The 12,137-nt window shown below is 37.7% G+C and overlaps 1 protein-coding gene across 8 annotated transcripts in view; it reads right to left on the bottom strand.

The window, feature by feature from the left end:
• Positions 1 to 848: 848 nt before the first annotated feature.
• LOC139470352 (ecdysone receptor-like) overlaps positions 849 to 12,137 on the bottom strand; it is a 101,413-nt gene continuing 90,124 nt past the window's right edge. For all 8 annotated transcript variants that reach the window (XM_071252739.1, XM_071252740.1, XM_071252744.1 and 5 more), the window contains one exon: positions 849 to 12,022. In XM_071252739.1, coding sequence (XP_071108840.1) covers positions 11,772 to 12,022 — 251 coding nt within the window. In that variant the 3' untranslated portion in view covers positions 849 to 11,771. The remainder of the gene's footprint in view (positions 12,023 to 12,137) is intronic.

Below are 12,137 nucleotides of genomic sequence, written 5' to 3'. Positions count from 1 at the left end.
AGAGGCAGCCCCACCATCTGTTGTCTGTTTGCTGATGGTGATGGTGGGTGACCTCAACTTCTAATATGACAGAATATCTATTATGGGAAGCCATTTTACATAGCTGTAATACCATTTTTAATGTCCAACTGATTCCTTTTCTGGGGATTACCAGCTAGAAAATTGTCCTTGCAACCTATACCTATGCTTTTCGTAAAGCTGGCTGACTTGGTTTACAGCTCAATAGCATGGAGTGTGGAACACAATATCAATCACTGGTTTGCCTGGTCCGTATCTGATTATTACAGGCTACAGTCACGCAGATGGAACATTGCTGAGTGCGGCATTAAACAACAAACACATGAACAAACACAGTAACAATATTAAGGCATGAAGAATTAATTTCATTGTGAAGTGACATGCCTTGATTTTGCGAGTGGTCCAGCATTCACATGGAACACAGACAACACTGGTTTCTTACAAGGCGAGGATGTCTTTGTCCAACAATAGTGTCCATTGTAGTGTTGCGTTTGTTTGTTGTTTAATGCGGCACTCAGCAATATTCCAGCTATATGACGGTGGTCTGTGAATAATCGAGTGATTGACATCATGAACATTGATCTATGCAATTGGGATATGATGACATGCATCAACCAAGTCAGCGAGCCTGACCACCCGATCCTGTAAGTCACCTCTTAAGATAAGCACAGTAGCCTTTTACGGCAAGCATGGGAAGCTGAAGACCTATTCTACCCCAGATCTTCACGGGCCGTCTATTGTAGTGATATGGCTAAAAAATGCAAAAATAAATTCTTACTACCTGTGTACTGTGAATAAACAATAGACAAAAAATACAAAACAGATTGTAATGTATTTCAATATATTTATTTCCGCCATTTATAGAGGGCACAACCAGCATATGCTGACCAATCAAATCACAGCAGGCTCCAAGAGAGACCACTCTTAATCTACATTGAGCAAATAGTATACTTCAAGACATTTGGTCATTTTAAGAGACTGAACCAAACTTACACAAGCCGTCATTATGCTCAACAGTACAATGTTAACAAACTAACTTGATACTTCTTGCCTGCATATTGCCTTGTTTGAAAGAAAACAAGGATTGATATATTTAGCTAAACTAGGCATAAATTGGGCTGTGTGCACAGCAACATTAGCCCTGAAGCAGGATAATGAATGATCACATTCTAACATGACCACAGAAACACAACCCCAGTCAACTCTTTCTGAGTCTTGACAGTCTGGTCTTTTCTAACCATATTTGTCATGCATAACCATATCAGTTTATCATTATCATCTCTTAACATCTAACACTGTTCAAAAGGTTGGTCGAAGGTAAATGATTGTTATTCACATATGTTCTGAAAGGCATATATATTCTCAAACTCCATGTTTGCAAAGATACATACCCAACTAATTATCCACAGTACCAGCCAAACTAGTTACTTGTCCTACAGATATATTTCGTAGATAAGCAAAGATACAGTTTGCAAAAGAAAATGAAAAAAATGTTGGGTAGACCCGAACTTAATTTTTTTAAATGCTCTTGAAACAAAATATACTAATCCAAAAACATTCATATTATCAAATTTTTAGACAAATCCAGTATTGGCATAAAACAAAATACTTAGTGCAGATAAGACAGGATTAATTGTAAGACAAGAAACGAATTGGTCTGGCCAAGTTAATTCAAACATGAACAACATTTGCCATTTTCCAGTTCCAATAATGTGTATATTCCAAGTTGGTTCCTCTTTTCCCTTCCTGCTATCACTGAATGCTATACTGATGTGACACTCTCATTTCAGGAAATGCTTGAAATAGTGTAGAGATGCGTGACACAAATCTCCTTGAATCAGCAAATTGCTATTTTAGGGCTGTACATTTTTTACTGTGATTGATCAGGGTTCTGTTGCATTTTGTGTAGACAACAACCTTCTCTTTCATCACAACAAATTAGTGTAATAATATTGCGATATGTTTCATGTAAGCATCTTACATCTATCTTCAAAAGCATTTCCTGACAATGACAAGTTATCTTGTAGGTTACAAATATTGCTGAGATTTCAAATGTCTCTTTCAGAAAATAAATGATCGTGAGATTGATTAAAAATCTGTAAAAATTGATCCTACCCTTATGTGTGAACAAATTTTAGAAACATATTTCAGATGCATAAAAATAGAATTGTCTGAGTGTCTAAACAAAGTAAGGATATAATACCAACATATACATTCATTTTTTATGCCTTATTTTAAATATATGACCATATATGAAATTTGATGTTCATATGTTAATCACCTCATCCCTATTTTTTTATTCTTTGGTATAAGTTAGCTTGCTGTTATTTCGAAAGTAGAAAAATATAACATTATGTGATGAGTTTTTTTAAATTACCGAAACGAAATTTACTGAGCAAACAAAGCAATATATAAAAAATATTTTTCAGTTGCAAATATTTTAATCTTTGTCAGATTGTGAAATTTTGAACTTATAGTTAAATGACAATGTCGCTGTCTTTGTTTATTGATGGGGGAAAATGTTGTACTATTAGCCATCTAGACCTACTGCATGGAACATGTTAGTTAGCTGGGGCAGCACAGTTCACACAAAATAAAACAATACTTGGCGATCAAATAAAAATAATTTGGCGACATGGTGCAAGACTGAAATAGAAGCTACCAACATTACACAGAGCCATTTACAAATAAAAATATTCTGAATAATCAAATAAAATCACTCCAACAAACCCAAGCTCTCCTCTGTACTGGGAGGATGAAGTGCTGATAAAGACTTGCTAGTGTGAAAGGAAAACAGGCACATTATTTCCTGTAAAGGCCAGACCAGTTTATTTTGTGGTTTGACACATTTTTGTGGTAAATATGCCAAGAGACAGGAGCCCCCTCACCCCCTTCCCTATCATGAATGTTGTCCAGGTTGATCGGAGTACAATTTCCTTAAAGATAAAACTCTTTTGAAGTAAAAGTACAAGATGGTATAAAAATAGGAAATTGATGGAATTATTTTTACTATAAATATATGGAGTTACCTTGTCAGTATAACAGGAAACAAGTTAGTCTGACCATACAGATTTTCTAAGTCAAAGGTTCAAATACAGAGGGTCAAGAATGATCAAAGTTGATTTTGAGTATAGTGACTTACCAAGGAAATCATGGTATTTACTTTTTCCCCAAATAAACATTTTCCTACAAATCACCAGTGAAACAAAAACACAAGTTGGTGTCGAAAAGGTGAAAAAACTAATAGAACAAGCTATGATTCAGAACTAGATCCATGGTTTAATAAAAAAACATCTGGCAAAAAGCATTTTGGCCTCAAGAATAGCGAAAGTGTGTGATATGTATCTTGTGTTTGCCAATATCAATATCATGAATAAAAGGGAAACTGTTTGTAGAGAATATTGTCAAAATACAATGGCATAAGACATATTTAATAAGAACCTTTCATGTATGTGAAAAGTTCAACCTAGCCTTTTATTTGCAGCGATCTAGCTTTTCTGAATGATGTGATTGGTCAAAACCCTTCTCCTATTTCTCCAATAAGGATACTGCTAGTCATGTAGCAGTCAATGACAACACTTGATGAAAGGTACATACATGACATAGACCATCCTCACCAGTCAGGGGAGTTGGTTCTGCCACAGTCAGCTACATGCCCTCAACATCAGAACTAGTTCCTAAAAGCCACCAAAACAACATTCATTGAGTGGCCTTTTAGGTATTTTTCAGTCTTATCACCAGAACAGACAGAAATAAATTTGGAACTCACATTTCCTGCTTGATAACAGTAATGAACCAAGTGAACTATCAGAGGTAGGCTTCCAGGGTAAACTAACAAGGAATCAGTATTAGACAATGGAATCTTTTATAATCCTACTGAAAATTTGTAGTAGAGTATCTTTTTGAGTGAGTGAGTTTGGTTTTACGCCGCTTTTAGCAATATTCCAGCAATATCACGCCAGGGGACACCAGAAATGGGCTTCACACATTGTACCCATGTCGGGAATCGAACTCGGGTCTTCGGCGTGACGAGCAAACGCTTTAACCACTAGGCTACCCGACTGCCCCAGTATCTTTTTGAGGCCCATGAATTACATGTCCCTTTGGGTAATAATAAGAGCACTGACATGTTCAATACAGGAATTGTAGGCGATGTGGCAGAACAGCTGTGATGGTGAAGAAAATCTATGAATTTACACAGAGATGAACATGTACATTTGCTGAACAGTGTACCCATTGTTATACATGTCCTCAAACATGTATACATTTCTGTACAGGCCCTACACTATGTATACAGAATTGTACAAATCTTAAACACTGTATACACAGTCATAAAAACCCTGAACAGTGCATACAGAGTTTTCCAGGTCCTGAATAGTGTATACACAGTTGTAAATATCCTGAACAATGTGTACTGAATTGTAAAACTTCCTGCATACAAAGTTGCACATTTTTAATGTATGCAGCAGAGGGTAGTCGGGTGCATGTAAACAATACACGCATCTGAGGAAATACAGGTTGTCTGCTGCTATATCTATGTACAAAGCCATCAGGTAGTAAAGTGACAGGTTCACATGCCGTGGTAAGACTTCACATCAACAGCAGGTGTCTAGAACCAATGCTGACGCTGTGCATGGATGTCAGTTGCCTACGCTGACTGAGGTCCAAGCATGCAGTTGATATGCACATATATATGAGGAGGTGACCTGCCACAAGCAGCTAGTAGCAATTTTAGAATTACCTTAATTGGGATTATTTCACAGTGAAAGCGCATAAAACTTGTGTTCAGCAGTTCGTAAATGGTATGTACAAAACCGAAAAAAATCCTGCACTGGAAAGTTTACATAGGCAGCCTAGGTAACATACAACAGTGTTGCAGGATGATATATACTTCATGACTTAAGCCTAGAGTCACATCCAACAGAGAGGCAGGTACCAGTAGGTCATGAAGAAGGCCACAAGTAACAGACAGGATTGTTGCAGATTCTGTGCTTAAAACATGAACAAAACCAGAATGAACACAATATTGTTTCATGTTTCTATATACTTCGTGAATCTAGCAATGACTGACATCTAACATTGTTGTAGGCCACTGTCATGTGTAACAACATTGTTGCACCCCATGACACTGTCTTGTTGCAGGCCATGACACTGTCCTGTGTAACAACATTGTTGCAGGCCATGACACTGTCCTGTGTAACAACATTGTTGCAAGCCATGACACTGTCCTGTGTAACAACATTGTTGCAGGCCATGACACTGTCCTGTCTAAACATTGTTGCAGGCCATGACACTGTCATGTGTAACAACATTGTTGCAGGCCATGACACTGTCCTGTCTAAACATTGTTGCAGGCCATGACACTGTCCTGTGTAACAACATTGTTGCAAGCCATGACACTGTCCTGTGTTACAACATTGTTGCAAGCCATGAACAGTCACACTAGAAATACAAGATTGTTGCAGGCCATGAACACAATCATGAACATTGTTGCAGGTTACCAGACACTTCATGAACAACTATCACTAACCAACAACATTGTTGCAGAACATACATAAAAATGAGGTCATATACCATTGTAACGAGGTCAGATTCAGTGTCATTAGTTCATCAGTAATGCAATTTGATTCAAGTTCATTTTGGAAACTAAAATCAGCAGTAACTGTCAATAAAGTAATTGAAGCATGGGGTTATATATAACGGACTGCTGTTGTTATGATTACCAACGAGACTGACATTGAACACACAACATGTTTCAGTTATTGCCGAGTTGAAATATGTTTACAGTAATTACATATTGTGATGGGTATCAACATACAAAATGACTTAATTACATGAATGAAAAACAAAACAGTCATACAATTAACCCACAGAGGAATGAAACTCTGTCTTACCGAAACTCTAAAATTAAATTCGAAGCAACCATTTTATCTTTGGGGAAAGGCCTGGGTAGTATCTCGGGTTCAGTCGAGGGACACACTTTGAAGGATATAACATCTAATACATTTTATGCAATGGGGCAATTTTATGTTTATCTGCCCCCAACCAGGTGATACATATTATCATTTTCATTATTTATCAAACTCCTCACCCCCATCTCCCCAAAAGGATGCAATGGTTGGATCCCTCAATCAAAAATATACTCTCCAAATGATGGACCAGTTAAACACCTGTACAGTCTTAATGAGATAACAAACTGTAAAGATGCTGAAGCATGTATTCACAAGGACTGCAAGCAAAGTCAGTTACCACATGTACTTGTGGTCATGATAAGCAGCTGTTGTAAGCTGTGGTGACATTGAGGTAACCTGATCCAAACAAGCTCCACATTGCACTCTTGCATACATTAGTGTCCAGTAATAGGTCAAAGGGATATATTATATCAAATGTTCAACTGTGAGTACCACTATCACACCTGTGAGTTCCTCTTTTAAACACTTTCACAAATATACTTAGAACCTATCTAGTATGGATGTGAAAGCTCTATTGCCAACAATAAACCTCCTCCACGGTGCTGAGCAAGGCAATTTCACAGTTTTCAGCAAAACAATTTTGTTCCAAACACTCTTTATCTTTCAGTCAGAATATTCATCTTCCGCCATGTTTGACGTATTACTGTAGCCACTATTTAGAGGAAGGAAGTAAGTGTTCTCACAGCATTAGCCTTGAGGAAGAGTTCTCTTGCTGAAGTTCATAATGGTGACCCTAGTGACCCTAGTGGACATCTAGAGAAGTGAAGCGATACGTGAATCATGATGCCTAGTAATCTAATAAAGACATAATATTTCAGAGTATTGTACAATTGTAAGTGTTTGTTCAATCAGAAGCAACACTGCCTTAATGAGAGAAGTCACTGGACTCAAAGGGGTGCTCACAGTTGCTGCACAGCATGGGCACAACATTCAATCACATGGTGTACATTAAAAGCCATTTCACAGTCATATAGTTGCTGCCCCAGTTCCCCTGAGGAGTTAAAGCCAAAAGTCCCGACTTAGAAATCATTACAAATAGAAGGCACAATTTATTCAAGTGCAAGTTATAACCAAACCACAAGGAGAGCTTGATAAAAGAATCTGCATCTTCTTTGTAGTTGAGTCACGACTGCTCTACAGTGGCCCCATCCACGCCCAGCATCAGGACCCCTTGACCTACATAGCATGTGAAAAGACCTTGAAAATCATCTCTGCCCCAGGAAGTTTCCTGGAAGTGATAGATTAATAATACCTAACTAGTAGAACTACTGCTTGTTTCCTTGTACTTGATAGATTAATAATACCTAATTAGTAGACCTTCTGCTTGTTTCCTTGTACTTGATAGTTTAATAATACCTAAATAGTACACTTTCTGCTTGTTTCCTTGTACTTGATAGATTAATAATACCTAATTAGTAGACCTTCTGCTTGTTTCCTTGTACTTGATAGTTTAATAATACCTAAATAGTACACCTTCTGCTTGTTTCCTTGTACTTGATAGATTAATAATACCTAACAAGTAGACCTTCTGCTTGTTTCCTTGTACTTGATAGATTAATAATACCTAACTAGTAGACCTTCTGCTTGTTTCCTTGTACTTGATAGATTAATAATACCTAATTAGTAGACCTTCTGCTTGTTTCCTTGTACTTGATAGATTAATAATACCTAAATAGTAGACCTTCTGCTTGTTTCCTTGTACTTGATATATTAATAATACCTAACTAGTAGACCTTCTGCTTGTTTCCTTGTACTTGATAGATTAATAATACCTAACTAGTAGACCTTCTGCTTGTTTCCTTGTACTTGATAGATTAATAATACCTAACTAGCAGACCTTCTGCTTGTTTCCTTGTACTTGATAGATTAATAATACCTAACTAGTAGACCTTCTGCTTGTTATGAGAGACGTGATACCCTCATAATTCAAAGAAGAACGAAAACTTCTATTTCTGATTCCTTGAGACTTTGTTCTTCTTACCAATGCTTCTGTAAGTAAATAAGTTCTGCATTCCTATAGAATTAAAAAAAAAAAGGGTTACGTTTGAATAGTTTCAGGAACAGGGCCATATTTGTTACAGCTGCCAGCTTCAATTTCTAATCTCTAAACTCTCGACGTTCACAAACCCAAGGGCATAACAATGCTCACTCAAAGAGTCTTGTAACAATGACAGTCTTCCTCTTCTGTGGAAATCTGTGCAACGGAGAGGAAGCTGCCATTTTATAGTGAGTCTTCTACATCATTCTAGGTCTTAACTGCTTAGCTGGCATATTGCTCAGCTACCATCCCTGAATGGAATCTTCACCCACGTCATGTTTACATGACAGGAAGTCGACAAATCACATACCATTGTCCTCAAAATAGGTCTGAATAGTTTATGTTTGATTTGCGTACTTCAATTTGATCACAGAGACAGGTCCTAGTTAATATTTCAACTCAATGAAATTCTCATACTTGAAATCTAGATGGTTCCTGGTGTGTGTCAGTCCCCTGAATGACCTACAACACACCAGAATGAAAGTTCAATGTTTGTGAGACTCAAGGTAGGTTTCTGGTTGGTGCAAATTTTATTCGATTATATTTGTTTATCTATAAATACCACACTGACATGTTTCTTTGTCTCAAGATAGAAAAAATTGCTAAATATTCTGTCATACAGAGAATATTTTTGAGAGAAAATATTACAAATAGCATATTTGATAGAGGCCAGCAGTAAATCTACTCATTATTCACAGCAATTACTATACAAACATTCAAGTTACATAAAAAATGAATGAATTCACTTTGCATAATTCTTTTACAGATCAATGATTTTTGATAACTTATTATTCTTCATATGAAAAAAATGACCAATTATAGAACATGTTTTTCAAGAAAAAAACATGTCCTCTTTTTTTCATAAAACTATTTACTAGGCCATACTGAAAAAGCAATACCATCATCTGTTGAAAGAGTAAGAAGACATGGATATGTATGTCGACGCAAACTGAGGTTGTTAAACTGGCAGTGTATGAAGTGATCTTGTTTTCAGGGGCAACGGTCTCAGTTAATGAGACAACAATTAAAATCTGCATCCTCCAAGAAGTGAAATTTGAATGCTGCGATGAGATCTGATGAGATCTAAGCTTACTGAAATGGCAAGGCGTTCAAGGTGCTCACTGAAATTAACACCTTAAGTTTTATAATGGAAACAATGCTTTTTTTCAACAAGAAAACACTATTTGAAGTTATTAGTCCATATGATGAGTGTTATTCCAAATGTAAAATAATCTCAATGTGCTAAAATCGACAAAATCCACAATTTGCATCTAAAACTTGCTTGCAATTAAAACCCTCATAGAAATCAAATGTCCCACTTTGGTAAAAGTGGTGAAGGGCTGTTTAAGAGGTCCTGCTGGTCAAGATGAAAGTCTTGAAAATTTTAAGAGAAAAACAATTGATTGTATCAACTAAAAAACCCCAACTTGATTGATAATGATCTTTCTCCTCTAAAACAACCCTTACAATTGCTGTAAAATATCTAAAGCAAGAAGTAACACGAAGCTCTAAAGCTGATTATAATGCGATCTCCATTCATAAATATATGTGTGTATATATATATATTTCCACAAAACAAAACAACAAAAGAAAACAATTGAAACCAGGTGACAGGCAAGAGAAATGAAATGTTGTGTTTATAAGGTCATCGGAAACTAAGCTGCCTTTTATAAAGTTCATCAATCTTGAAACAAATGGACGATGTCAAATACATAATGCTTGTTGACAAATACACAGACTGGGGTCCATTGTCCCATTATCAAGTATGTGTGTCGTTCACTCCCCAGCTTCAGCTCTTTGAATTACATGACAGTCACATGACAGTCACATGACCATCAACTGATACACATACTCGATGTTGCCCATGCTTCATTCCAGTGTAATTCAGAGTGACATATAAAATCTTTAGTCCACAATATGTCAATATCTTCCACTATTACAAATGTGTATGTCAACCTTAAAATTTCACTTCATATAAGCATAATTAAGACAAATCAATCTTTCAAAGTCACTTCTCTTACTGGCACATCATGCATCTAACTTCACTTTGTTGAAAGATAACTTCACATTTACTCCCACTGAATGTCTTTATCTCTGAGCGGGATGTAGTACTTGAATGATGTGTCACAGTTAAAATCAAACTTCACGACATCAAACAATCCTTGTCTTTTTGTTTAGATATGCATGAAGTGTCAATTTACATATTCACTCGGAAACACTTGTGGCTATATACTTACATATTACATACACTTTATTGACATCAGTATTGTTTGATGTCTCCACACAGTTTCACTATATACATCTGACTGTACACAACTATACAATATTGTGCTGAGGGCTGCCCACAGCACTTCAGTCACCCGACAGTCAACACCCTATCACATATCTCTTTGGTGCCCATGTACTGTACATCCCCTCGTCCTCGTTAGTGTGACGTGTGTCACACACACAGTCACGTGACCACAACTAGCACGCCGGTCAGCACATGGTGTTGAATCAATTGTACATAGGTCGTGCCACACATTGGCCGTGTCCACTACAGAAAAGTCCCCAGATGTTCTAATGCAGAACACGTGGTCTTACATGTTACTTCTGTCCCCTCAACTGTTTTGAAAGTATTGCCCTTCAATGTAGCGATATTGTCATGTGAAAGGCATACCCCCGTAGTCTGCAGGGTGGACACACCTGGAGCTACCTGGCTCCTTCATAGAGAATGGACTGATCCATCTAAGAAGATTAAATGCCCTCAGTCAGGCTGGTGATTCAACCAGGAAACATTCCTCCGAAGACATACTTGCGATCTTCATAGATATGGCGCGAAGAACATATTTACATAGTACAAAGTAGGATTCTACATTTCTGCATCAACACTTTTTCTGACCAGGAATTTTCACCACTGCCTTAATCACACTCCGAAGTAAATACCAACCACACTATACCTTGGATTCTGACATCCACTGTTTGCTGTTTTATCCTGAACCCCTTCATATCAGAGTAGGCTGATCAAGGCCTGTGTCTTTGGTATGCAAAGTGGAGCAGTTTACTTTTGATAAGAGGAACCCTTCCTGATGTTCTTCATGCTGCTGAGATGCCGTCTCGTGCACTCCTTTCACAGATATGTGACATGGACTGATAAAGGACTGAAGTACTGAATTTGTACAAACGTTTGGTGAGTGGTTCTGTACACAAGAATCACGATCAGGAAAATCGTCATCCCTTTCTGGAACTACCAATGAGAGGCCTCAACTTGTCAAACATCATCACTGTGATACAGTTGCCCACCAAAGTCCTTTGGTAAGTGATGCATTCTGTCCGCAGCCGCTCACTCTCATCTACAGATTCAAAAATGTCTGTTGCATGTTTTTTAAAGTTATCATCTTAATATCAGTAACAAGAACAATGAACATGGCTGTAGTGACTTGATTATGCATATGAGGGAACACAATCATGGGCAGATATCTTCACACGATGAGGACTATATGCGAGACGAGGTTCTGCCATTCCCTGCTCCAGACTGTAAGTTCCCCCAGTGACTCGTCCATTCCTTATCAGTTCTGACGTTAGATGACCTGTCTCACAGAAAGCATCCTTCAAAGTGAATATTCCTCAGATAGCAATTATGTTTCGATATAAGACAACATTCACAAGGGAGCCATGATGATGATGACTGGAACCAGCTAGCAAACAGACCAGATGCACTCACAGGACTGAGCTTAGAGTGTCACAACCTCCGTGCACCACCTTCACTTGTCATCTGGCGGGGCGACATATGTCTCCATCATCAACGATGGGAACTGTGTTCCGTCCATCTCCATATCTAGCAGCAGGTTGGAGTGCTCCACACTGATTGTTCGGAGGTCTGACATGCGGGTCAGAAATTTGGCAAGAGCACTCCCACCACGAAGTCTTTTGGCGTTTTCATACGACTGTAGTGTTTCCACATAGTGAGATTGTATCTCTTCTACTTTCTGCTTCTCCTTCAGACCAGGCCGCTCTGCAACACACAACAACCACATCAAGTTAATCCATGCAAAAACTTCTTTGCTTTGTACCTGAAATATAATCAACTGACTACACTGTACCTTTCAATGTCTCAGCAGTATAATGTC

The sequence above is a fragment of the Haliotis cracherodii genome, unplaced genomic scaffold (assembly GCF_022045235.1).
Source record: "Haliotis cracherodii isolate W230 unplaced genomic scaffold, xgHalCrac1.p SCAF_20, whole genome shotgun sequence".
NCBI lineage: Eukaryota > Metazoa > Mollusca > Gastropoda > Lepetellida > Haliotidae > Haliotis > Haliotis cracherodii.
Note: the sequence above shows the minus strand (reverse complement) of the source record. Positions and strands in the feature narration are given on the sequence as shown.